This window comes from Pteropus vampyrus, unplaced genomic scaffold (genome assembly GCF_000151845.1).
Source record: "Pteropus vampyrus isolate Shadow unplaced genomic scaffold, Pvam_2.0 Scaffold81, whole genome shotgun sequence".
NCBI classification, from domain to species: domain Eukaryota; kingdom Metazoa; phylum Chordata; class Mammalia; order Chiroptera; family Pteropodidae; genus Pteropus; species Pteropus vampyrus.
In genome coordinates this window covers 7,160,915-7,187,922 of record NW_011888862.1, presented here as the reverse complement: position 1 = coordinate 7,187,922, position 27,008 = coordinate 7,160,915, and the positions used below count along the sequence as shown (strand labels likewise).

The window sequence follows — 27,008 nt, the reverse complement described above, 5'->3', positions numbered from 1 at the left end:
AAACTTCTTTCAAATGAAATCCTGAAATAGTGCTGCATTTCCACAGGCATCAAGCTGTCAGCTTCAAAGAAGGAGAACAGGCTTCTGAGACTTGATCTCTTTCTGGAGCAGCTGAGGCCCACACAGCGAGGAGGAACAGATGTTGGAGGGGGTTGGCGGAGGCCCTATCCTGACCATCCTTTTCCTCAGGAGGAGAAAGCAGCTGCAGGGTTGTGGCTGGTGCACTTTCCTCTCTCCCTCCTCAGAGCAGAGAGGCCAGTGTTGACCTTTGCTGGGGCTAGAGGTAGCATGTTCTTTCTCAGAGCCAGAAACAAACATTTCTTTTAACATCCTCAGTCGAAAAGCAGCCGGCCACCCTACCAGCTGCTCTCGCTGGCTTTGACCCAGCTAAATCCAGCAGCAAGCTGAAGGTTCTGTCTCTGAGTCTGACAAGACTTCCATCCCAGCTCTGACCTGGGTGGGTTATTTAGCCTCTGTGTACCTCGATTTGCCCATCTAGAAAATGTGCAAGAGGCCTACACACTGGCACAGGAGTAAGCCTGAGGGAGTCACAGGAACCCTCCCAACTCCCCCACCTCTGACAGGGGCCCGCGGCTTCCCGTTTGCAGGAAGCCAGATATACCCAGTGGCAACCCGGGCCAGGCCCTCCTGGCCATGCCAATGTCCCCCAGGGCGGACGTCTGTCACGTCAGCTTCTGCAACTCTTGTGAGGTACGGTGAATGGAAGGAGAGACGGTTACACATTAGCTGCCCGGATAGAGAGGATGTAAATGCTCCCTGTTAAAAAAAGAAAAAGAAAAAAACAAGATCAGGAGGCAAGAGAAACAGTTTGTCAGTTGATTGATGCCATTTATTTCTGGACAGGAAGACAGAAGGCTCGACCTCCCTTGATGTAAATTAGAGCAGAGCCATCTCTCAGTTCCATTGACTTGCACGAGTCTGGCAAATAGCTTTTGTCTTCTCTGCTTCCTTGTTGTCAGAGGGTACAAAAGCTTCCCACCCCTCCCTTGGCGCCATTATCTTTCAAGGTGACTCTTATGCTTTTAAAGTCCCTGCCATCTGTTCTCTGTGTCTCTGCACTTTGCATGTCCCAGAATGCCTTCTGTTCTCTGGGACTTGGCCACCAATCGCTCTGCTTGTGAGGGGAAAGTAAAGCAGCTGTCACCCTCTTAGAGCCCCCTCGTTCCCCTCAGAAAGCCATTTAGGAAAAGCCAGGTCCTTGAGTTACCAAGAGAGTCCTCTGAGGAAGAAGAAGACCTGAAATGGTGAGAGACCATTCTCTAGTCTTAGGCACCGAGTGTTTGATGGTCTGAGACAGGGAAAAATTCCATCAGAAAACAATTGTGTGTATGTGTATGCGTGTGTGTTTAAGGAACATATGTGCTATTTTGGCAAAAATGTCTTCTTAGAAGGACTGGAATAATCGGAACCAGTGAACTCTGAAGTCATGTGATTTATCCCTCTGCCTTATTACAATATGTCAACTATTCTGAAAAATGAATTGCTCAGAAAGCATTTATTGTGCGTCACTCAGCATGCAGAAGTATGGAGTACTGTGGTGGGAGGTGAAAACACGCCTCTTTTGTTTGCGAAGCTCTCTAAGGAAGGACACTTCCCAGGCCCCTGTGGAAGCATTCCTAGCGCAGGACATCCAACGTAAATCCTGAGCAGCTTCGGCCCACCTGAGCAGGGTGGCCGCCAGACGCTTCCACCTCCAGCTAGTGGTGCAGCTTCGGGTCGTCCACATGGGGCCAAGCGCATCTGAATTGGGCACGGGGCAATGGTTGTGCTTTCCATGTCTCCTGTTTTGAAAGAGCTTTCCAGATGCAAGCCCAGAATAGATACACCAAGGCACGTCCCAGTCGCTGGCTCTCATCTTTTATGGCCTCTGTCACCCTTTGCTAACGTGTCAGGGTTCTTATTTACAAATAACAGAAAGCAACTCTGACTGGGTAGGAAATATCTTTCTTAAAGGATACTGGGTAAACACATGGTCACCAAGCTTGGCAGCTCCCCAGCTAGGAACTAGGTCCCCTGTCACTCCCAGGTGCTCCCAGGCTCACACCCTGGGGCTTGCACCACAGATGTCCCCATGCTGGCCATTGTCAGTAGGATCATCGCCTTTGCTCTTTTGGAAACTAAATATAGAGGCTGCCACCTGTCACCATAGTGGATTTCACACAGCCTCTAGCTGTCAATTCAGTCTGGGGCAGGTGTGTTGTATCAGCTTTGGTGGGGGGAGCAGGCCGTTAGCTGAGAGGGGAGTTGGAAAAGCTGGTATCTGTGAGTTCCTAAAGCAGGGTTGGCTTCTAAACATGGGGGATCCCCCAGGCCCAGGAAGGGGGTTCAGATGCCAAGCATGCAAAACTAAGAATCCACTACAGCCAGGACTCGGCTTCTACTCCTTTGTCCAGAAAACAAAGACCTGTGCTCCCCACCCCCGGTCTGCCCCGAGAACTGGCATAGGAGGCATGTGTGCCCACTGGGGAAGGTTGTGCAACGGGAGGGAAAGGCATGGAGGGGACCACCAGGTCTGTGCAAGTCATCCCAGCGCCCCCTCTGGGCTCAGCTCTAACCTTTGGGTACTAAGTCATCGTGGCTGGATTGCTGCTGCTGTCCAACCCTCCAAGCAGACCACCTCCCAGCACTCAGCTCCCAAGGAGCTGTCACAACCCTCCTGCCAGAGCCCCGGAGGAATCGCCACCAGGCCTCATACTTTTTCCTGACCACCAGCTCAGCCCCAGTAGCCTTTTTCTGGACCCTGAGTGACAGCGCATCTGGGACAAGACTCAAATGATTGTCGCATCTTTCCTTCTAAGTCTTTAGCCAGCTGGGGGATTTAAAAATAAGAATTGGAACTGCTTCGAAGTGTAAGCCTCTCTCCCGACAGTGCGGATCATTTCCCCCAGCTGTCACCCGGAATCAGTCCCTGAGTTCTTGCACACATCCGAGTCACTCTCCTGGGCTCTAGGAAGCACAGCCATGGAGAAGAGCCACTCTCTCTGCCTCTCCCCTCCCCTCCTCCCCCGCCCCTCCTCCCCCCTCCCCTCCTCTCCGCTCCCTCTCCCTCTGTGACAGCAGCATGAGCACCTGCGCAGTTCCCTCTCACTCCTTAACCACAAGAGACCCGAAGCTGAAATGGCCCAGGAAGCTCTGAGGAGGCTTGGACGGGGCCTTGCACACACAGCCAGGGGAGCAGCTCTTTGTACCAGGAGACGAAGAAACGGCTAAGTGGGCTCTCGCCATAAAGCATCAGAGCTTGTGCTGACCTTGCAGCTTGAATCTCTGGCAGTCTCTGGGCTTTTCATCCCCCAAAGCAATGAGCTGCAGTGATCACACACACGTCCGCCATACGTGGTTCTGTCCCCAGTCCCCTGATTGAGACCAAAGATAGCTTTCATGCTGTCGGCACACATTTATGTAGTTGGCGCTATGCTTGGCAGGCTGCAGTGTAGACGGCTCCAGGCCCCGTAGAGGAAGAGGCTAAAAAAGAAAGTCAACAGGGAGAGAGGGGTCAAAATAGAGCCCAGAACTGGAGAAGGGTTCACTCTGAACAAGGGGCCAGCTGAGGCTGGAACCCGGGGAGGGTGGTCAGAGAGGCCATAGCAGAGCCCCTTGTCACTTGATGCCAGGCACTCCTCCTCCACCAGGACTGGCCCCGTTTTCTCGGTGACGCAAGGGGAAAGGTGAAGGCCACAGTGGTGCTGCCCAGGAGTCTGTCGACTGCCCCAAACCCTCCCCTGGGAGTGATGGCACCCCTACCCCACGCAGGTCAAGGATGAGTAAAATGCTCCCCTGTGAAACTGGGCCTCAGGCTAAGAGCTCAAGAATATGGTCTATCAGTATTGAACTTCGTCCTGTCAAAGCGCCATGCTGGGGGGTGGGAGTGGATACAATAGCCGAGCAAGGCCAAGGCCATCTCCACATCTCTCTGTAGCTTGGCCAAGGAGTCTGAGACACCAACCTCTGACCTCCTCCCTCTCCTGCCCAGACAATAAGCGAACAAGCAATTAAATATATAATGTGTCAGGAGATGACAAGAGCCCTAGACAAAATGGGAATTATGTAGAGAAAGAGGGCAGTGAGGACTGTCGTATGGGCTGATAGAGAAGATCTCTGATGAGGCAGGATATGGTCAGAGACCTGAAGGAAGTGAGGGCCTGAGCCAGGCAATACCTAGGGGAATAGCATACCAGGCTGCTGGAACAGCCAGTGCAAAGGCCCCGAGGCAGGAGTACACCTAATATGTTTACAGAACAAGAAGGAGATCAGAGGGCAGAAGTGGAACCATCAAGGGGAAGAGCGTAGACTTTGGCTTTTGTCTCAAGTCACTGGGGGGGGCGCGGGTTGGGACAGAGAAATGACACAATTCTTGCCAATCCTTCCAGAGGTATTCGCTTTATGGGGATGCAGGGTAACGGGGCAATAGCTAGAGGCAGAGGGGAGAAGGGTTTCATTGTACAGTAGGTTTGGAGAGACTGTGTCTGGAGGGGAGGGGAACGGAGCAAGTACCCGAGGCGATTTAACTTCCTTCCGCCCCTTTGAGAAGCCTGGAAGCTCCTGGAGCAGCCTCTGCTTTGCTGCTGTTTAGGGGAAAGAATCTGGTAGCTGGAAAGTCGAGGCGATTGAATAACTGAGTAATGGAAATAATTCCCACTCCCTTCTTCAACCCTCCTCCCCTGTCTCGGTCCTAAAACCCCACATGGTCTATAACCATTTTCGAGCAAACATACACACATGCATTCCCAGCCATGGCCTGTCTCTCTGCCTGCAGCACTTCTGGGGATGGAGCTGTGATTCCTGTGCCCTGAGGGGCATCAGAGAAACGGCCTTCCACGCAGGTGTCACCCTCAGGCTCGGCTTTGCCTGCCCTTGCCTGCCCTGGCAGAAGTTTCTCCCCATCCCCAACCCAGGGGACTTCAGACCTCTTCTCTGCCATCTGTAAGCTCCCACCTGCCTTTCAAGTGGGGGCCTTAGAAAGCATGAGAAAAACTGGGGCTGAAACCTAGGCTCTAAGGACTTCACCTTTCTGCAAGTCATTCAAAGGCTGCTTCCTTTGCACTTTAAATAGATGTGCTGTGCTGAGTTTTAAATTTGACACATTTCTTTTTTTTGAACTTAAAAAAAGCACAATGAAAAGCAAGCAAGCAAGCAAGCAAGCAAGCTATGTAGTGAGTCATCCTGGGAGGAGAGCAGCTCCCTGCTGGAGGCTGTGGTCAGGAGAACAGCCCAGGAGGCTGGGCAGGGTGGGTGCCCGGAGGGCAGAGAGAGCAGGAGGGGGACTAGGGGCAGTTGAGGCCCACGGGATTGGCTCCAGGAGTCCCTGGAATTAGTGACTTTGTCTTTCATGTGTCTGACATCTGAGCACCCCTCAGGTGTGTTGAAAAGAGAAGAAAGCACAGCTTTAAGCCGCACATCCGGTTGAGTAACACATCCCTCAGACATTGGTAAAGAGCACACTATCACTGTTGTCCATTGGCTTAGTTAGATGACTTTTATGGGCACAGGATTTTACAGATGGGGAAATCGAGGCTCAAGAGGGCTTGCGAATTTCATGAACTCTCCCGCGTTAGATCAGCACTAAAGCCCGTGTTTGGAGACTCTGTTTACCTAGATCTGGGCAAACATTGCATTTCTCTTACAGGTTTACCTCAGAAGAGAGACATGTTTTCTTGGGTCACACGAGATTTGCATGGTAGATATGAAGAGAGATATTGCAGGGGACAGAATTCTCAGTTTAGTGTTCAGAGATCAAAAAGCCCAGTGCAGCCTACGATGATCCAAATCACGTTTCAAATGGGCAGCCCAGTCAGCGCGATGCCCTCCACCCAACTTCAGAAGCAGGCATGCCCATGACGGGCAGTCGCGGGGTCTGGGGAGCATGTACACAACTTGGGGCTCTCCTAACAGTGCTTTGGGCTCGGGTCGCTGTCCAAGGCCAGCCCATAGGTGGTCCTTAGTGTCCTAGCTAAAGCAGGGTGGCCAGGTCCTGCACAGCTCTAAGGGTGTGTTTCAAATCAGAAGAAATGTAGTTAGTGCTTTGGAACTTCCACAGCTCTTAATGACTAGAGTATCTGCTGTAATGTGGATACTGGCACGCGAGAGGCCTTGACCAGAAGGTCAGCCTTCAGCAAAATTGGAATGGAGGCAGCATTTGGCTTAAGGTATAGTATCTCACTTTAACCACTTCCTGGGGCCCCGGCCTTCTATGTGCCAGGCACTTTGGAGTCAGCTGGGCCTGAAGTCAGATCTCCACGCTGCTGCTTAGAGCTAGGCACTTTGGGATTATCTATGGTCTCTTGGTGCCTCAGTTTCCTCCTTTGGGAAATGGAACGGTGGCTGGTATAAACAGTCCTCATTGGGCAGTTCCAGCGATTAACAAGGTAACATAATAATAACAACAACATACATAATAATGTTATCATGATGTATACGGGCCATTGATGCATTGCAGAGGCTCAGTGACAGTGGCTACAGTCACCCCCCTACCTCCAGTGGCAACCCACCAAGATCTGCAGACTCCTAACCCCGTGGGAGGCAGCCCAGGTGCTTATGAATATGGGCTATGAATTCAGACAGGCTACTTTTTAGGTGCGTGACCACAGATGGCAAGTCACTCTCTGAGCCATTTCCTCATTTGTCAAATGCAGGTTCTGGAGGACCATCAAAAATTAAATAATAGGAGCAAAATTGTTTTTTAAATGGAGGTCTGCAACCTGGCAGAACTTGCGTTAGCCCAATTCAAGTGCTTTAGCCTCAGCCCTTGGGGAGCTCTGGAGTGTCTAGTTCAAGACAAAGTACATCCTGCTCTGAGGGGAGGGGGCTGAGCTGTGTGCCCCTCCTTCGACAGTCAGCCACTGTCTGCCTCCCGTGGCATGGGAGAGGATCATGACCTAGGCAGGTGCCTCCCGGCATCCTATGGCGATCAGGTGAAAAGGGTACAGCTGTGAGTGGTTAGTCCCAGGGGCTGGGGAATGTGGCGGCCAGCAACAGCATCCACACAGCTGCATTCCCTTTCATCTTTCCCATAGTCTTGACCCACTGCATTACTATGATTTTGCAGAACAAGAAACTGAGGCTCCAAATGCTCATTCGTCCAGGGTTTTACAGCCCCTTGAGGCAGAGGGGCAGAAGCTGTGAAACTTCACACCTATCTATGTAGGATTGCCAGAGTCAGCAAATGAAAATACAGTATGCTCAGTTAACTTGGAATTTCAATTAAACAACGAATAAATTTTTAATACGAATTTTTAATAATAATTTTGGGACATGCTTACACTAAAAAATTATCTGGAATTCATACCGAACGGGGTACCCGGTATTTTATATCTGGCAACCCTGAAGCCACCATTAGTTACTCAACAAACAGAGGCCAGTTGGTGTGAATTATGCATAATGCCAGGGATTCGGGGCAAAGGCATCATCTTCGACTGAATGCGCACTAATGCTTTCATGCTTTACAGGGAGGGAAGTACTGGTTTGGTCCGCTACCAAGGACATAACTGTGAGCGCATCTCCACATTTGTGAAATGATCCCCTCCCAGTGCAGCAGCTCCGATGTTCTCCCTGGAGCGGCAGAGCAATGAGTGGGGACGGCACCGTCTGAGCAGGCAGGCAGCTGGAGTTGCCTCCACCCTCGCCAGGGAGATTTGATGAAATCCTGTTTCTCTCCCCCAATCCATCACTCCAAACACCCATGCTTAGGCGCTCAGTGCATCTCAATCCAGCCTCTGCACAAAGGGAAGCCCAAGAGGCAGACACCCTTGTGGGCTGAGACTTACCACAAGGCTGTCGGCTTGTTTGAGGAGGCTGCCCGCCTTACTGAGGTGTCCTCAAGAGCTGTCCGCCGCACGTGCTCTGACGAATGGCACCTACAGCAAACCACTTGCAGGGCCCTCTCCCACTCTTGCACTGGGAGGCATTTCAGTTCGCGCGCCCCGGAGGTAGTGAGGGATGGGGCGCGATCCCGAGGCTCACCCAGGCGACAGTGCATCGGGCTATAATTAAATCAGACTATGAGCAGGTTGTTCGCGGAAACCTTAGCAGAGCATGAGTCATGATGCTGAAGTGAATCCCACAGCCGCAGAGTTTCCACTTGCTTAATTTGGGGTCTTTATCCTTTGCCTCGGGATCCGAGGCCCTCTCCCCCTGCATTTATTCTCCCTCTTTGGGAGAAAGCCTCAAGCCAGGGCACATTATGGGTCCAACTGGGCCGCTAGGAAGGAGGAGAGCAGGAGGGAGGGCCTGGCCAAGCAAGAGAACCATCTCACAAGCACCAGGGCGGATGCCCCCGAGCCACTGGGAGAGAAAAGGAGGGCAAATCCGGCCATTTCGACTATTGCTAGTATATCAAATTTTTTCAAAAAGTAAATTTTGGTGAGAGGGAAGTGATTGAGACTCCAGGTTAACGTGAATTCTCCATGTCCTCGCATAGCTTTTGGTTAACTCAGCTCCCAGGACGGTACCAGACAGCACAGCCCCAGGACCACCCACAGGCCCAAGGGCTCTCAGCCCTCTCCCGAGCACCAGCAGCACAGCCTTGGGCTACTGGCTTCAGCTCTCTGTGTCTGTGAAATAGGAGCAATGATAACAGTACTGACCGTCTAGGGTGGTTGTGAAGATTAATGAGTTAATATGTGTGAAGTGCTTAGAATAGCAGTTGGCCCAGAGCAAATGCTAACGTGCGAGCTTTCACCACCACCACCACCATCACACCTTCCACAACAGTGTCAACCATGGAGGGAGGAGGGCAACACTTGCTGTGCAGACAGCCGCATGCAGGAGAGCTGGCAGAGGCAGGAGCCACAGGCTATGGAAGCTGCCAAGGGCCTTCCCTCCATTCTCTCCAGTCATTTTCGTTGTAGGTGAGGAAGCGCAAGCCCCATCTCATACATGTTAGCGACCAAGCAGGAGCAGAGCTGTCTTCTGATGCCTGTCCTACCCGGTGCCCTTTCCTGTGTTCCTTGGGGGTCCTGCCACACTGACATTCTTGGAGAGGGGAGCAGGTTTTCCACGTTAGGAGACTTGCCATGCCGGGATGTGATAAGGAACTGTCTGCCACTTTGAGCCACACCAGACCGTGTAGGCAGGGCCCCCACAACCACGACACAACCACCCTCATCACTCAGCACACACATTCAGGCTGTGGCAAGTTCCAACAGTGTCACCTCGTCCAGATCTTCACGCCAATCCCAGGAGGCTGGTGAGGCAGGGGACCTGGCCTGATTGTGGGTTCCCTGGGAGCTAGTTAATCGAGAGCTATTTAATCTACTCAGATCCAACATGTAAGGGGCCTCAGGGATCCCCAACTTTTTTCCAACAGGAATTTTTTTATCACCCCATTTTCTCTATTCTTTGAAAGATTTTATCTATCAAGCTGAAAATGATAAGTAAATTAATTTGTTCTCCTATAATTTATTAATAGGAGACCAACATAATAGCGAAATGACATTTCTGTTCAGCAAGAGATAAATGGTGTTCTCAAGCAGAGGAGCTGGGATTCCTTCCAAAAGCAAAAAAAAAAAAAAAGTGACATTTCTGTTGGCCTGAGATGTCTCATTGGAGCTCCATGTAGAGTCTCTGGAGGACTTAATAAAATGACAGCATCTCATGGACTCCTGTTAAGATGACTTCCTTCCCAGGAGGTCCAAGGACCCCAGGAGGGGGACCATGGGCTCTGATCCACTATGGCAGTCTAAGTGCCCCCAGGATAAAGACTGGGCAAGGACCCAAGGAGGCAACAGTGCAGGAGAGGAAGGGACCTAATAGCTGGTGCTGGGAACAGGGCCTTGAACCTGTGCCCAAGGCAGAGAATACCCACTCTGATGACTCAGGGCCCTCTTCCCTTGGTGACAGCTCCAAAGCCATAGGGGCCCTCAGAATGCCACCTTCCTGGACCTCTAGCACAGAGCCCAAAGCTCTGCTCCTGCCCTAAGATGGTCAGAATCCAAGGGTGTGCCTTTCTACTGGTAAGGACACGTTCCCAGAAGGGCAGAAGTCCAGGACTCTTCTAAGGAGCCTCCTGGAGAACAAAGCCAACAGGCGTGCAGTTCTGACCATACCAGGCCCGTGGAGCAACCCTTCCCACCTGGATCCTCAGTTCTGGCTCACTGGAGACCCTCACCGATGTGCCCCGAGAGAGAGTAACAGACCCCGACCCTAAGCTGATCAGAGTATGAGCCATGTTTATTCAATGACGAATGCTTGGCTTTGCTCTAAATCCCTGGTGTTGTGGAAAGATCACTTGGATTAAAGTCAAAAGGACATCTGTTTGACTCTCAATTCCATGAATTTATCTGTGCTACTTTGTCACTTAAAACTCTCATGTAAAAGGGTTTTAAAAAAAAAACCCATGCACCTACAAGTTCCATTTAAAGTCTACCTATAGTAGATATTAATCAGGGGGAAAATGTAATGAATGGCAACTTAAACTAGAAAAATAGAGAAAAACAACAGTTTAATAAATACAGAGTAAGATGAGTAAAGAAAAATCAAGTATATCAGTCAATTCACCAAAGTTGATTACACTGAATTCACCAAATAAAAGACAAAAATTGTCAGGTAGTGTTACACATTAAAATCCAGGTGTATGATGCTTAGAGGAAAAACAAACTAAAGTGACAAAGAAAGACTGAAAATAAAATGCCAAAAAGGTATCAGCCAACAAGAACGAAGCAGGAATATGAGAGGTAAGGAGAAAATTCGGGCTCAAAACACTAAACGGGATCAAAAAGGACACCCTCTATGATAAAAATATACAATTAAGAACATATAATATTCATAAACTTATGTGTATTTAATAACATAGATGCCAAAATCATAAGGCAAAAAAAACCCTATAGAAATGCAAATAAAATATAATAAAGATACAGTGTTAGAGAGATGCTTCGATTTACCTCTTTCAGAACTCGATATATCTAATAAGCAAAAAGGCAGTAGGAACATAGATGAAGTGATTAATACAACTAGTAATTTGGAGTAACAAATACACAGAGAGCCTGACATTCTTCAAATGGAAAATATACATTTTGTTTGTCCATGAAACATTTATAGAAATAAGTCAGGTACATGGCCACAAAGAAAATTTTATTAAATCTTTAAGGAATAATGAAAGAGTAAAATTTTAAATATAAAACATTTTAAATGTAGAAAATAAGAAACACATTCCTAGATTAAAGAGAAAATTAAAGGGGAAATTACTGCCTAGAAACTAATGAAAAAGAGAACATTTCATACTAAAATTTACAGGACGCAGTGAAAGCAGGGCTCAAAGGAAAATTTATAGCTGTAAATATCTTCATTATTTTTATTTATCTATCTATCTATCTATCTATCTATCTATTTATTTATTTATTTATTTATTTATTAGATGAGGCAACCCTTGGTTGACCTCGGTTGACCTCACAGATTGCAAGGACCTTGTCAGCTTACAATCCTTTTTTTTTTTTTTTTTTAAATTTTTACACCTACAGCACCTGGTCTTCCTAGGTGGTCTCCCATCCAAGTACTAACCAGGCCTGACCCTGCTTAGCTTCCAAGATCAGATGGGATCGGGCTTGTTCGGGGTAGCATGGTTATAGACATTCATTATTTTTAAAAAATACATCTACAAATGAAGAACCTAAATATCACTCTTAAGAAACTGGAAAAGAACAGCAAAATAATAAACAGAAATCAGAAAATTAGTACAGATAAAAGTTGAAACAGAAAACAAATACCCCTTCCCCAAAATAGCTCAAGGGGAAAATTAATGCAAAAGCTGGTACTCAGAAAAGACAAACAAGAATCTTGCAAGCCTCTTGTAGAGCAGATCAAGGGGAAAATCAGGTGGGGGGAAGGAAGTTCACAAGAGGAGCAATAAGAAATGTGAGTTAACCACAGATTTAGTAGAAATGAAAAGAATCTTAAGAAACTGTAACAAGTAAATGTGAACAATTGGATGATTTCTTTGCGAAATTGAAGCCACCAAAATAAACCAACTTAGAGACCAATCAGCAGCAGTCTACCATGAAAAAGGCTCCAGGACCACACAGGCCCACAGCTAGGTTTTAGCCGACCTTTAGAGGACAAATAAGTCCATGTTCTTTGTACCTGCTTTTCTCACACTGAACGTGTACACCGATGACCTGGGGCTCTTGTCAAAATGCAGAATGGATTCAGTAGGTCTGGGGTGGGGCCTGAGACTGCATTTCTAACCAGCTCCAAGATGATGAGGATTTCAGGCAGTAGGAAACAAAGATATAAAGTTCCCCATTCATTTTACGAAGCTAGCATAACATAAATACCAAAATCAGACAAAACTCATTACAATAACACATTCTCAACCTCAATTTCATTTATAAATATAGATGCACATGCTCAATAACATATTAGCAAATAGACTCAAGCATGAAGTAAAAGAACTAGAAAGTGCTTTAATATGAAGAAACCTAGCAAAATGACTCTTTATATTGATAAACTGAGAGAGAAAACCATATAAGCATATTATATGCTAAAAGCAGCCATTTCTAATAAAAACTTTAAGTAAAATAGGAATAGATGTAAACAAAACTGAGGATATTTATCAAAAACCAACAACAAACATTTTAAATGTCAAAACACTAAAAATATTTAATTAAAATCAAGGAGACTAGGATGTACACTAACACAATTAATATTTAACATTGTTTTAGGGCAGTAGTTCTCAACCCCAGATGCCCATTAGAATCATCTGGAAAGCTTTTCAAAAATATATACCAATTGAATCTCTGAACCTAAGAGGCCTAGCACTAGAATTTTTTAAAAAGCTTCCTGGCTGACATTAATGTGCAGGCCTAGTGTGAGAACCATTGTCTTAGAGGCTTCAGCAAATGCAACATGCAAAGAAAAGAAAACAGGTATAATCTTGGGGAAAGAAGTAGGGTTGCCAGATAAAATACTGAACACTCAATTAAATTTGAATTTCAAATGAACAATGAATAACTTGTTTTAGGATAAGTATGACCCATGCAATATTTGGGACATACTTATCCTAAAAAAATTACCCAGTTTATCAGAAATTCTTATTTAACTGGCACTCTGTATTTTTGTTTGCTATACCTGGCAACTCTGAAAGAAGAGATATATATTATCTCTGCTGATACTATAATTGTCTACCTCAAAAATCCAAAAGAACCTACTAAAAAACTTTTAGAATTAATAACATTTGGTAAGGAGGCTGGATATCAGATACACTGCAACAATAAGTAATTTTTTTTCTTACTCTAACAATGAGTCCTAGAAATGCTAATCAGATTAAGTTTTCCATTTATAACAGTGGCAAAAAAAACTATAAAACATTTAGGAATAAATTTAATAAGAGACATAACCCATAAAAGGAAACCTATAATACCCTATTAAAAGACAGAAAACAATTTATGAGCGAATGGAAAGATAATTATTCTTATATAAAAACTGTTAATATCATAAAAAATGTAAAATTTCCCAAATGTAATGTATAAATTGAATTCAATTTCAGTTACAATCTTAACAGGGCTTTTCTGGGAATTGTATAAAATTATCTTAGAGTTCATATGAAAAAATAAATATCTAAGAATAACTAAGGAAACTATGAAAAGAACAGTAGAGTGAGACTTGCCTTACCAGATACCAGAGAGTTCTATGAAGCCACAAAAACCAAATCAATATAATATTAGCATAAAAATATACAAAAATTAAAGGAAACATCTAAAAAGTCTAGAATTAAATACTGGTATATTTGAGAAATTAGTATATGATAAATGTGGTTGTTCAATTCGGTGGAAAAAGTGTGGTCTATTCAATATATGAGGCTGGGACAAAAGGGTATTTCTATAAAGAATAACAAGTAACAAGTAAATAAGCCACATATTATAGTATATAAAAATGAACTCTTGAATATAAAGACTTAAATGCAAAAAATAAAAATCTTGTAAGAAATTCTGGGAGTAGATATATCATCTAGAGAGATAGGAAAGACCTCTGCAAGTCTAGAATTTATAAAAACAAATATGGATATATTTACTATTTAAAATATAACAACTTTTGTGTGGCAAAGTCAACATGAACAAAATCAATCGACAGTAGATTTGCAATAATTTGTAACAAACACCAGAGGATTAATTTGTATACTATACAAAAATATCTTACAAACTTAGAAAAAAAGATGAATAGCCCAAAATAAAAATGAACAAAAAATATGAATATTCAATCTACAGAAGAGCAAGTTCAGGCACATGAAAAGATGCTCGAATTCTCTAGTAGGGCATATACATTAAAGTACTTTTATAATTTTATACTCACCTGATTCACAAAACATAAAACTATGCTGGTAGAGATGAGAAAAAGAGAAATTTCCATACATTGCAGATGGAAATGGTATCACCAAAGATTTTTTGGAAGACGATAGAGCAGCAGCTCTCAATTTTGAAAGACAATGCTATAGTAACCAGCAATTTGACTTCCGGTAGTTTGTCCCATTAGCAGGGATGGATTAGTATGCCTATATAGGGACATATCTTCAATATTTATTGCTTTGCCTAGTGGTCAAGAGCTGGAGACAAAGTAAACACCTATTAAAAGCAGGACAGCTGAATAAAGAGTGGTCCTCCATAGCACTGAATTATTATATAGTGATTAAAAAGAAAAAAATTAATGAACAAAACTGTTCCTGGCAGCTCTGTCCATAATAACCCCAACGCCTATTAGTAGTAGAATGGATAAAATAATTCTGCTATATTCACACAACAGAGTACTATACAGTAACCAGAATGAACAAACTACAACTACATACAACTACATTGTGAATGTTATACAGAAAAGTATGTACTGATTGGTTCCATTTATATAAAGCATAAAACAGGCTAAAAAAATCTATGCTGTTACAAGTCAGGATGATGGTCACCCTTGAGTATGGGCGGGGAGGTATATGGAAGGAGGCATGATAGGGATTCTGGGACACTGGTAATGTTCTGTTTCTTGATCTAGGTACTGGTTACATGGTTGTATTCAGCGTGGAAATCCACCAAGCATACACCTATGATTTGTGCCTTCAAAAAAGAATTAGAGCCATTATAGCTTGCAGGGATTTCAACTAGATGTTGCTGGTTGAGAAAAACAGAATGCAGAAAATTATGTATAATATAATCCTATTTTTATACAGCATACAACAATAAAACCACCTTGATTATGTATTACTGTGTATGTAAATGTATGCATATATGAGGACATATATAGGTCTCCAAAGATTTATATGGGACAGATAAAAATATGGAAGGCCATACAGTAGGTTAACATGGCTTCCCTAGGAGAGGAAGAAGGGATGATGAGGGCCATGCTTATGTTGGAGGAGGCAAGGTAAAAGGAAAAAAATAAGTGCCCTTTTTTTAAAGTATAATATGATCCCATGCATGCAAAAACAAAAACAAACAAAAAAACATTAAAGAGGAAAATTATTTAGAAATAATTTCTACCAAAGTTTAAAAATTGAGACCTGGTAAATGACACATAAAGCGCCACGGCATATTATGAACACTCAATCATTGTCCAAATAAAAATATGAAGCCTCAAGATTATTAACAAATAGCAGTGGATACAAAAAGTCTGTTTATCGGCTTCTAGTAATTTAGTGGATTAAGACAATCTGAAAATCCTTTTACTATAATCACCTAAAAGTACTGGGTAAAATGTAACGATTATTTTAAATGTACAGCTAGAGCTCACAAATAATAAAAGCAAATCCCTAGGTGCCAGAAACACAGAGAGAAGTGACAAAGCAGAGGGGTGAGTGCTTGAGCTAATGAAGGTGAGTGGGTATGTGTCTCCAGAACCCAGGGGTTTGGTGTTAATTCCCACGGAGCAGTAGCAAATGAGGCTTTGGGCTCTGGGAAGGAGAGAATTGGAACTGAGAACTTTCCATAAAGCCAAGACCCTCAAAGGACTATTCTATTTATGAAAGGATTTAAAAACAAGAGAGACTAGAGGACACAGGGCTTTGGGTGGGAAAAAAAGAAAAGCTCTCTGAAGATTCAAAACCACAGGACCACAATTCACATTGGTTTTACTCTACCCACATAGTTCAAAAACTCCAGACAAAAAGTAATGAAAGAATTGTTCCTCAAGCAGTGATACTCTCAAGGCATGAGGCAGGAGCAAACAAAAATTTTTCTGAAGAGATACTCCCACATCCCAAATATCATGGGATTTTCGCAGAAAAAAATACCAGCCCCACTAATGATGAGTTCACAATAAAAAATGACAAAGTCCAAGAGTGAACAAGTCAACCTGATCGAGTCTACATATATGACAAACATACAATTATACCTCCACAAACTCCAAATACAGAGATAACTAGAATGAAATTATAAAATACATAAAATGACTGGACTAAACCTTAAAAAGAGCAAGCAGATTTTTTTAAAAAATTAAATAGACCACTACCAACAAAAAAAAACATAATGTACCTCAGAATAAACCTTTTTAAAAAGATTGCAAGAATAATAATGAGAAATTCTGTATTAAAAAACATTAGAAGTCTATGGCCATGCCACCCTGAATGTGTCCGATCTCATCTGATCTCAGAAGCTAAGCAGGGTCGGGCCTGGTTAGTACTTGGATGGGAGACCACTTAGGAATTCCAGGTGCTGTAGGTGTTAAAAAAAAAAAGAGAGAGAGAGAGAAGACTAAAATAATTGAAAAAAATATGTACAATGTTCATGGATAGGAAAACTCAATGTAGTAATGATGGCAATTCTATCCAGATTAATCTATAAATTTAATATAGTTTCCATAAAAATCCAACAAGATTTCATGGAATTGACAAGCTGATCCTAAATTATGTAGAGGACTAAAGGACCAAAAAAATTTTAAAGAACAACGGTGAGAAAGAAGGGATTCATAATACCAAATATCAAGATTATTTTAAGTTCTAGTATTTCATACATGAGATAGTCATGAGATGATAGACCAAAGAGACCATTGGATCATAACAGACAGCCTAGAAACAGAGCTTACTATATGACAGAGGTGACATTTCAAATTAGTGGGAAAGAATGAACTACTCAATAAATGGTGTCTCTGCACCATGCTCCCACATTTCCAGTGAATGAAAAAGCTAAATGCTCTGGAAAAGCAAAATTTTTTAAACTTTTGAAGAATATAGTTGGTTCTCATTACTCACGATAGTTGTATTCTATATGATCACTGTGACCAGTGAATTAGCGAATCTGAAGCATTGTTCCTAGGGAAAATATAGGGTTTGATCCCTATGAGCCTCTGGTCACATTTTTGTCAATTGATCAATGACATAACCTTGTTTTATATGTGTTTCTGTTGAAAAACACCTCAATTAATATATATTGATGATTGATTAACACTGAACTCACGGCCAGCAACACTATAACCCATGTCTGAATAAAGTTTATCTAATACATGTAGTTTCTCCATAAGGCACCTCACAGCTTTCTTGCACTTAAGGACGCTAGACAGCATTTCAGTACTACATTTGGGGGCCATGTTAAACAGCAAAATCACCAACAAAAAGCAAAGAAATGAAAAAAAAAGTGGCACTAAATATACTGCAAAAAGGACCTTTACTTACAGTATGAGAGCTGGAACAGGTAGGTAGACAGTTGCCTTTTTAACCCCAGCTGGAAATGTGTGACTCTAAATGTTCATTATTTTGCACATGGCCACCATAAATATTGATTTTAGGTTATAAATAAATTATAGTGAGTAGGTGAATTTGCAAATACGAAATCTGCAAATCATAAGGATCAACTGTATCTTTAATGATATTTCCAGGGTTGGAAAGGATATTTTCGTTTTTAGACAAGATGCAGAAAGCACAAATTATAAATGAAAAGATTGCCAAATTGGATCAATTGAAATTTAAAACTGCTTGAAAATATATGTCAAAAAAGAAAGTGAAAAATCAAGTCATAGACTGGAAGAAGATATCTATTCCCCAAATAATGAACAAAGGATTAGCATCAAGAAGAATTACAAAGTTCTTAGAAATCTGTAAGAAAAAGACAAGTAGCTACAGTATTAGAATGAGCAAAGGATAAAAACAAGCATTTTCTTAGAATAGACTGACCAACAAACTAATAAGATGCTCAATCTCATTTGTAATAAAAAATTATAAATTAAAAGTAAGGTATTTCATAACTCTATCCATCTATCTTTCTATGTGCTTTGTAAAATTTAAGTGTGGTTAAGCACAACTCATGTCAGACAGAAGTTTTATAACATGAAATGACAAACTTTAGTAAAATCAAAGTGCATTTTTTTAGGTAAAAATTCTAACAAAGGCATATAATTAATTCCAGAAATTAGAAGCCCAAGGGAGAAAATGAGAGTTCCAGAAAGAACCCTGAGAATAAATAACCAAACGATATTCAGGAAGCAAGAACAAGACTCACCCAGTACTGCCAGAGACGGGATATTTCTTAAAACCATTATCCCAGGATTATCAGTGGATTTTCATGTGAGGTAATGGGGCAGAAGGTCTGTACACATTAGGTTGTACACATGTAGAACACTCATGTTTCAGATTCTGTTCTTCTGGAACCATGAACTGTTAGCATCAAATTCTGTACCAGTCAGAAGCAGGTTCAAACTCACAGGCACAAGTTGGCACCCCACAAGAACAGACTCATGCCTCAGTCCATTTGTATTGCTTCTGGCCTCGGTGATGAGGTCATCCTGCAGAAGCCAGGCCCTTTTGCATGGAGTTAAACACACACACCTGGCCCAGAAATCAGAGAAGCTGACAGGATCCAGGGAAATGTAGAGTGATTGCAAGTCTAGCTGTGTTTTACACCAACAAGGTGAATCAGCAGCTCAGCAAAAGTATGGAGGAGCTACATGATGGCTGTGCTTCCCTTTGCCTTCCAAATCTCTCAAGAATCTCCCTTGTGGCCCATCTTAACCAGAAACATACAAGGGAATTCTGAGAAATGTAGTTCAGCCTAGTCAAACTGACACATTACAAAGCTACCACATTGTTTAATGGTTAGGTCTCTTCAGACTCTTCCTTTGTTCTTGAGTCAGCTTTAGTTAATTATATTTTTTCCTAGGAAATAATTCATTCTCTGACTTTTTAAAATTATTGGGATAAAGTTATTCATAGTACTCTTGAGAACCATTTTTAGAAATTTCTGGTAGAGATACAGTTATATCCCCTTTTTGCTCATAAATATGGTTATCTTCTTATTTCTAATTTAACTGCATTATGATCAGAGAATGTAGTATCTTTGTTATCAATTGCTTGGTTTTTGAGATTTTTCTGTGGTCTAACATGTTTAATTTTTATAAATGTTCCACGTGTGCTTGAAAATAATGTGTATTCTCTAAAACTGATTGCAGAGGATACACATACAGACATATGAGCAGGTGGATTAATTGGGTTGTCCAATCTTCTATACATTGATTTTTTATTTATATGATCAATTACTGACAGAGGTATATTTAAAATCTTCCTCTATCAATTTCTCCCAGTAGTTAGATCAATTTTTGCATTACAAATTTTAAAGCTCTGTTACTAGATTCATATATGTTTATAATTATTATATCTTCCTGGTGAATTCCTTTTAGCATTCAGTAATGACCTTTTTTTATCCCTAATGATATTCTTTGCCTTAAAGCCTATCCTGTCCAATGTTAATATTGTTATGACTTAAATAATGCTTTTTTTCTGCCCCCCGCCCAGAGATTTCTTTTACTTTCCTGCCAGCTCAGCTATGCATTTAAAAAAGGTATTTCTTACATTTTATCCATTATTTCTGGTGTGTATAACAGGCAAGGTTATTATATATCTACTCTGGCATATTGGTAGATCTTGAAATTCTCAAACTTAGAGAGAAAAATTAAAATATACTTACCATTAAACAGAAATCTTATTATGTTTGAATGCAATTAGAATAGCAGAATAAATTGCACAATGTATACATAACCAAGGCCCAGTCTTACCAGTGAAGGTGTCAAACCATATTAATTTTAGGGCTCATTCTGAATGTATTCACTTTGTATCTCCAACAGACAAGAATATGCTCTTTCAAATAATACACTCCCACAGCTTCCCCCAAGAATCTGATATGGCCCCCACCCCTAAAGAGTGATTCCCCTACAATTGAGAATCGCTGGTTTACATATCGCCAAAAAAGATTACAGTTGAAAGGTGCAAGTATTTTATTCTATTAGGAGTTTGGTATTCCTCTTCATATCCCTCAGCCACTCACAGATGTTATGTTTTTCTTTGATGCTCTGTGGGTTCCTTTCAGTATGTTTCCAAACTTCTCTGATCTCCTGGTTAGGTGGCATCTGAGACCAACACTAGGCTCAAATCCATTTTCTACATAGAAATGTGTGGGTCCGAATCACTGGAACCAAATCTATCAGCTGACATTTAGCCTAGTCTTACGAATAACACCTTACTAGGGACTTCTAATACCCACACTATACATCTGTTTATGGCATAAATTGGGGTATACTTTTCTCTACTACTGGCTATGAATTGCGAGGGTCCTGGAAAAGATTGTGTCAGTGGCTGTTTACAAGGAGGGAAAGCCCTAATTCTTGTTACACATGCTTGGTGTCTGATTTGTTCAGATGATCTAATTTATGCACCACATAGAAAGCCTTCAAAAACTCATTAAAGTCGATGCTTCCATCTTTGTTTAAGTCCATTCTTCTAGCAAGCTCATCAACTTGGGATTCATCAATACAAATATTGTAGTGACTATTGAAAAGATTCCACATGGACTGAAATTCTTCCATGGAGATCAGACCTAAAAGAATATAGGGGAAGGCTGTGAGTGTTCATTTTAAGACCCACTTAAGGGAGGGGTCGGGAAGCCATACTGATTGACTAGTCCCAATTAGCTCTCTAACATGCCTGACCATCAAGACACTGAAGGAAATAGAAAAGTGAGATTGTGAGTATAATAAACAATACGTCACTTTAAACTACCAAGTGATCCTGAGATTATTCTAAAGCTGAAATGAGTAAACAGTGAAGGAATAGGGGTGGGGAGATTGTGGATGTGGGACTATATGTGGTATAAAAATTACAAGATCTAAAATCTAAGGGAGAGGGACGTGGAAGGAGGGCAGAGAGGAGAGCAACAGCAAAGCAGAGAGAGAAGATACCCTGGGACTCAGTAAGAACATTGCAAACAATGGCTCAGCCATTTTTTATAGGTAATAATTTACTTTTGTGTTTTGATTATTGATTTTTTTTTTGGTGTTCAGTGATCTCTGCAGTTAGAGATTATCTGGTGATTTTTTTAAAGTTTGAAAATAAGTAATTGTGCATCAAAACTAAGCAGAAAATGAGTTTTCATAGTCCTCAGTCCCATAAACAAAAGTAGAACTCTAGGAATGATTTTTATTCCCAGGAATAGCTATGTTTAAATGGACAGTGAGCTCTCTTTTCATCTGTGCTATGATTTATAAAAGGAGCTATTCTTGTCTGACTTGTGGATACATAGGCCTATATAAGACCATATGGTCTTGAATACAGTTTGTAGCCAAACTAAAATAACAATAATATTAAAGAAGAGTCCCCTTCCACCTCTGAGTTAAATCGAATTTGGATAAAGAAGCAATAGATGAAAATAGTTCTGGTTTCAGAGAAACAGACTAGCTTTTGCTTTCTATTGCTGGTGAACTAATCAAAGTTCATTTACCTGAGTGATCGGAGTCAATGACATTAAAGATGATATGCAGGTCAGATCGGTATCTGTACAGAGTTTCAATTAGAGCAGACTGAACCTAAAATAAAGATTTTCTAAGTGTTAAAACACATAGAATTAATAACACAAATCATTTTAGTAAACATAACAAACACAATACATCATCACCAATTCAAAGTATGTGATTTAGACAGATGGAACCCAACCCTCTTTAATCAGATAGAAGACCATGCTCTTGAGTTTTGGTGCATTTGTAGTTGTGCTCCACAGAGCACAGGGCCGAAGAGGACCAGGAAGCAGTAAATAACAACAGCCAACATTTACTGAGAACACCTTGTGTGCCAGGCTCTGCATTATCTCTTCTGTGAGTTGTTTCATTCAGTCCTCAACACAGCCCCAAGGAACAGAACTATTCTTATGTCCATTTTACAAATTAAAGAACAGAGTGGTAAAGTAAGTTTCCCAAGGTTTGCACAGCCAGTAAGTAGGATTTGAATCTCAGTTGTCTAAAGCCAAGGCCTGTGAGCTCAGTCACTGCGGTAAACTGCCCCTTATGTGAAGCTCAAAGCCTCCTTCTTGTGGATATTTGAGGCTCCCACCTACGCTTTTACTTTCCTTCTCTCTGCTTTTAACTTCTCATCTCCCCTGCAAACAATCACCCCAGTCTTAGTTCCCATCAGCTTTCAGCCCAACATTATAACTAATTGCTGATGAGTTGTTAACTAATGAATACTGGAGGTCTGACAGCTTTCCCTGAGGTATTCCCATTTTAATAAAGAATTCTAAACTTTCAAAGTCTCTAAGGTATAAGATGTCATGTCAGTAAGTCTATATACTCACAATTTAATAGGGAATATGTTGAGTATTTTAAAGGGTGTGTTATATAAAAGAATGGATGTCACATCTACCCTTCTGCTGGACAGCCCTTAAGAGAAGAATCACACATTTGACATGGATTTGCTTGCAGAACCTTTTTCTTTTTTTTGCCTATCTTCAAAACATGCACATTTCCTGAACAGACTGCAATGTACCTGGGCAAACATCCTCAGGCCTTTCCTAAGACTGCCACTCTCATTCATTATATGACCCTACTCCCAACTGTTCAAAGGACTATAAATTATGCTTATAAGTTATCTAAAGGGTGTTTCATTGTGGCCAGGATATAGCCAGGGCTGTGTTTCACTTGCCTCTTGCACAGGCTTCTGAATGTGCATATCATCAAAGCAGGACATGTAGTCAATATTTCCATCTTTGTCTGTGGTGACCAAACGATAGCTCAGGGATCTCCATGGTAAGTTCAGCCCCAAAACGTTCTCCATGGAAAAAGCCCACTGGCCCATAGAAAGTTTTCCTAACAACCAACCAAAAAAAAAAAAAAAAGAAGAAGAAGAAGAAGAAGAACAGAAAATAGCTTATTAATTGGCTGATAATTTGATAAAGAAATGCAACCTCCTCAGGGGAGCCAGTGGGAAGCTTGGGGTTTTGAAGCCTGGGTGCCTCCTGTCCCCTTACAATTTGTCCTACTGGGCCCCACGGCTCCGAAAAACTAAAGAAAGTCTTCAGTGTTCCACAGCCTTTCCCCTTACTATTATGTGTAAGCAATCAGACTTTAGGTGTTAGATTTCTTTTTCCTTTTTCTGATTAATGAAATAAGGTATGTTTATAATAGAAGATTTGAAAATGCAAAAGGATATAAAGAAAAAATGGTATAAAGGATAAAAGATTACTTTCATTTTTAACATTTTGACATATTATTTACCTCTCATTTTCCTAGGTAATATCCTTTCATCCCTTAATATTATACATAGTTTTTCAAAATATACATATCTTTATTTTTTCCTGATTATTAAAGATATGCTCATTTGAAATGATTTTGAATAAACAGAAAACAATGTTATTATTTCTAGTGTTTTTCATCTGTATATAAACATGTATGAATGTATATATTTTTTATCTTTCTTAAAGCCAAATATACATTGTACTCTAATATATGTCTTATATACATGGATTATATATGGCAACACACACATCAAAAAAAACATATTTATTCTAATCCGATTGTTTACTTACAAAAAATCATGGACATCCATCTATGTTAATAAACATAGATCTACATCGTTTTAATGATTATGAAACTATTTCATTATTTCCTTAGGATCACTCCTAGAAGTGGAATTGCTGGGTAAAAAGGATATGTACATTTTTAAGATTTTTGATATATATGGCCAAACTGCTTCCAAGAAAAACTATCCATTTACACTTCCACAGGACCATTTCTTACACACTTATCTACTAAGGATATAATTCATTTTTTTAAATTGAAGTTTAACAAATACAGAAAAGTTCATAAAACAAATACAGAGCTCGGTGGATTATCACAAAGGGAATTCTTATGTAAGCACCACCAATGACAAGAAATAGAATACTGTCAATATCCAAAAAGCCCTTGTGGCCCCTCACAATTACTATCACCTCCCACTTTCCCAAGGAGAGCTGCTATATTGATTTCTAACACTATAGTTTACTTTTTGCGTTTTTGATCTTTACAAAAATAGAATCACAAAGTATATATATGGGGAGAGTCTGGCTTCTTTTGTTTAACACTAAGTTCATAAGATTCAGCCATGCTGTTCCGTTTAGTTATAGTGTCTTCATTTTCATTCATGTATACAGTATTCCTTGGTATAACTACTGACAATTTATATATCCATTCTACTGTTGGTAGACATTGAGTTATCTCTAGTTTGGGGCTACCACAAATAGTGCTGCTAAGAACATTTCTGTACATGCCCCTTTGGTACATTGAACCTATAGCTCAGTTTGGGGAAGAGTTTATATCTTGACAACACTGGCCCTTGAACATAGCAATATCTAGTCATTTATTTCAATCCTTTTTAATTTCTCTTAGTACTATTTTAGAAATCTCATATATCAATCATTTAGTTTCTTCCCTGGTACTTGATTATCTATTACGAATGGTATCTTTTAAGATTTTCATTATCTAAAAGTTAACTGCTGGATATACTAGCTATCAATTTATTCCCACTCAGTTCCAGTTCTACAGTTCTTTGCCCTGTTTTGTAATATTGGAGCTGAACTCTGTAAATATTCCTTTTTTTGTCAATTGTTATAATGTTAGACTTTGTAAGCAGAGCGTGCGGGAAGAATGCTCTAAGACATAGCAGAAGAAATGGTTCTGGTGTGCTTTGCTTCTTGCATCTACAGCATAGCATGGTTGCCAGAGGTGTGTGGGAAATGCAATAGCATTCACTCTCTATTGAATTTCACTGACACCACAGTGGGTGCCTCACTTACCAACAGTGTGTGGAAGATACAGTGGTTCATAGCTCAAAGAGTTTTGCTGGCACCACATTGGGTGGCTCCATCTTCTCTGATACTGGTGTACTAGCTGCAGACCAACTCTGACCTGAGACTACTTGGTAAACTTCCACCCCACCCACACCCTCTCCAGTAAGGTCTGAATCTTAGCCTTGGTTGGGAGTCGAGGGCTCTTCCAAATTTGTTCCTTCCTTGGGCACTCTCTCTCAGCCTTAGAGAGAGTAGCTGTTCCCTACACTTCCTATGCCTATATTCTTTAGAGTTCTCTTTTATCCCTTTTATAATAGATCACCTTTTACTAGTTATTCTTTATATAAATTTCTCTGTTCAAACCACTGGTGTGGTTTCTCCTGAGTAGACTAACTGATATACTCATATATGGAAATGCTATCAATTTCTGTGTATTTGCCTTGTGCTCTACAACTTCCTAAATTCATTTACTAATGCTAATAGTTTTTTTATGGATTTATTTGGGTTTCCTATATATTAAATCATGTTGTCTACATGTAGTGACATTTTATTTCTTCCTTTCTAATTCTTATGTTTTTATTTAACTTGCCTTATTGCACTGGCTAGCATCCCTAGTACAATGTTGAACAGAGTCTTGCAAGTGGGAATCTGTATTCGTTTCTTACTGTTGTTGTAACAAATTATCACAGACTTAGTGGCTTAAAATAACACGAATTTATTCTTTTACATTTTGGAGTTTAGAAGTCCAAAATCAGTTTCATGGGGAGAAGAGATGTAGCCTAGAGACTTATCTTATTTACTTTGAGCCTTGTAAATGCACTACAATTCTGCATCCTCTAGAATCTAGCTGTTTTTTAACAGGCAGTCCTTTCGGAGTTTCTAGTCTGACATATTACCAGAACAGAAATCAAATTCAGGGTTGCTGTTGTTTTGTTAAGTTGAAGGAAGTTTACCGAAAAGAAGGACTATGCCCTTTTCCAAACATATAATGGATTACATTTTACTTTTATCTATATTATTCCTCTCTAGAAAAAATAGAGAACTGAAATCTTGAGAAAGCAAAGAAAATGAAAACTGATCTGTATGTAACTTGGTATGTCAAAAAAAAATGGTAAGCATTACATAACTGTATTACCTGATTTATTGCGGTCTTGAAGTTGGAAAGCATGAATAAGGTCACTTTTCCGTGAAATCATTCTCTCTTTTAATATCCTGATGGCACTACTTTCAATAGTAGTTACCCTATGTTAAGAAAACAATTATTAGGTAAAAATTACATAAATCATCCTGTTCTGTTCCAATTTATTTATTATTTGTTTGTTTGTTTATTTTTGTTGTTTCATTTTAATGTGCCATATTACCACTTACCAGTTTCTACTTTAAATGAATTGCCTAACTTCATACATACCATGTTACTAGGTGGTGAATGTGTGTATATGTACGTATGTGTATGCATGTTTTGTGAAATTTTAAAAGAATTACCACTGGTGTTTTCTTTTGGATTTCAAAGATTCACATGAACAATTAATATCTGAGAATGCCCAAGACAATCTTGAAAAAGAAGGAAAATAAAGAGGGACTTGCTATAGCAGAAATTGAAATTTACCATAAAGTTACTGAACCAAAACAGCAGGTATTGACACAGGAGAAGCCAGATACTTGAGTAGAACATAATAGAAACATCATAAGTATAGCAGACTGCATGTGAGAATAATATGGTATAACAAAGGAGGTATTACAATTCAGTAGAAAGAGACAATTAAAAAAAATGATGCTAGCATAGTTAATTAGCTGACTAGATACGAAACTTTTACCTCAGACCATTAACAAAAATAAATTCAAAATAAAGGAGAAACAGAGAAACAAAGTAGTCATGAGTCATATCCTCCCCCCTCCCAAGAACAGCAAAATGGCTGATATAAATCTAATCCTATCAATAATAACATCATATGTGATTAGATTAAATAAATTAAAAAGCAGAAATTGTGAGACTGGATGGAAAAAAAAAAA

At 40.9% G+C, this 27,008-nt stretch overlaps 1 protein-coding gene and 2 pseudogenes across 11 annotated transcripts in view; 1 reads left to right on the top strand and 2 right to left on the bottom strand.

Annotated features, from left to right (window-relative positions):
- Positions 1–11,462: 11,462 nt before the first annotated feature.
- Positions 11,463–11,581, bottom strand: LOC111741788 (annotated as a pseudogene).
- A 4,946-nt stretch (positions 11,582–16,527) lies between these two features.
- LOC111741776 lies at positions 16,528–16,646 on the top strand (annotated as a pseudogene).
- Positions 16,647–20,169: 3,523 nt separating this feature from the next.
- The window catches only part of PPEF1 (protein phosphatase with EF-hand domain 1), a 110,096-nt gene continuing 103,257 nt past the window's right edge, over positions 20,170–27,008 (bottom strand). For all 11 annotated transcript variants that reach the window (XM_011363003.2, XM_023532321.1, XM_023532325.1 and 8 more), the window contains 4 exons: positions 26,134–26,240; positions 22,877–23,040; positions 21,684–21,768; positions 20,170–20,783 (listed from right to left, as the gene is read on the bottom strand). In XM_011363003.2, coding sequence (XP_011361305.1) covers positions 20,575–20,783; positions 21,684–21,768; positions 22,877–23,040; positions 26,134–26,240 — 565 coding nt within the window. In that variant the 3' untranslated portion in view covers positions 20,170–20,574. The remainder of the gene's footprint in view (positions 20,784–21,683; positions 21,769–22,876; positions 23,041–26,133; positions 26,241–27,008) is intronic.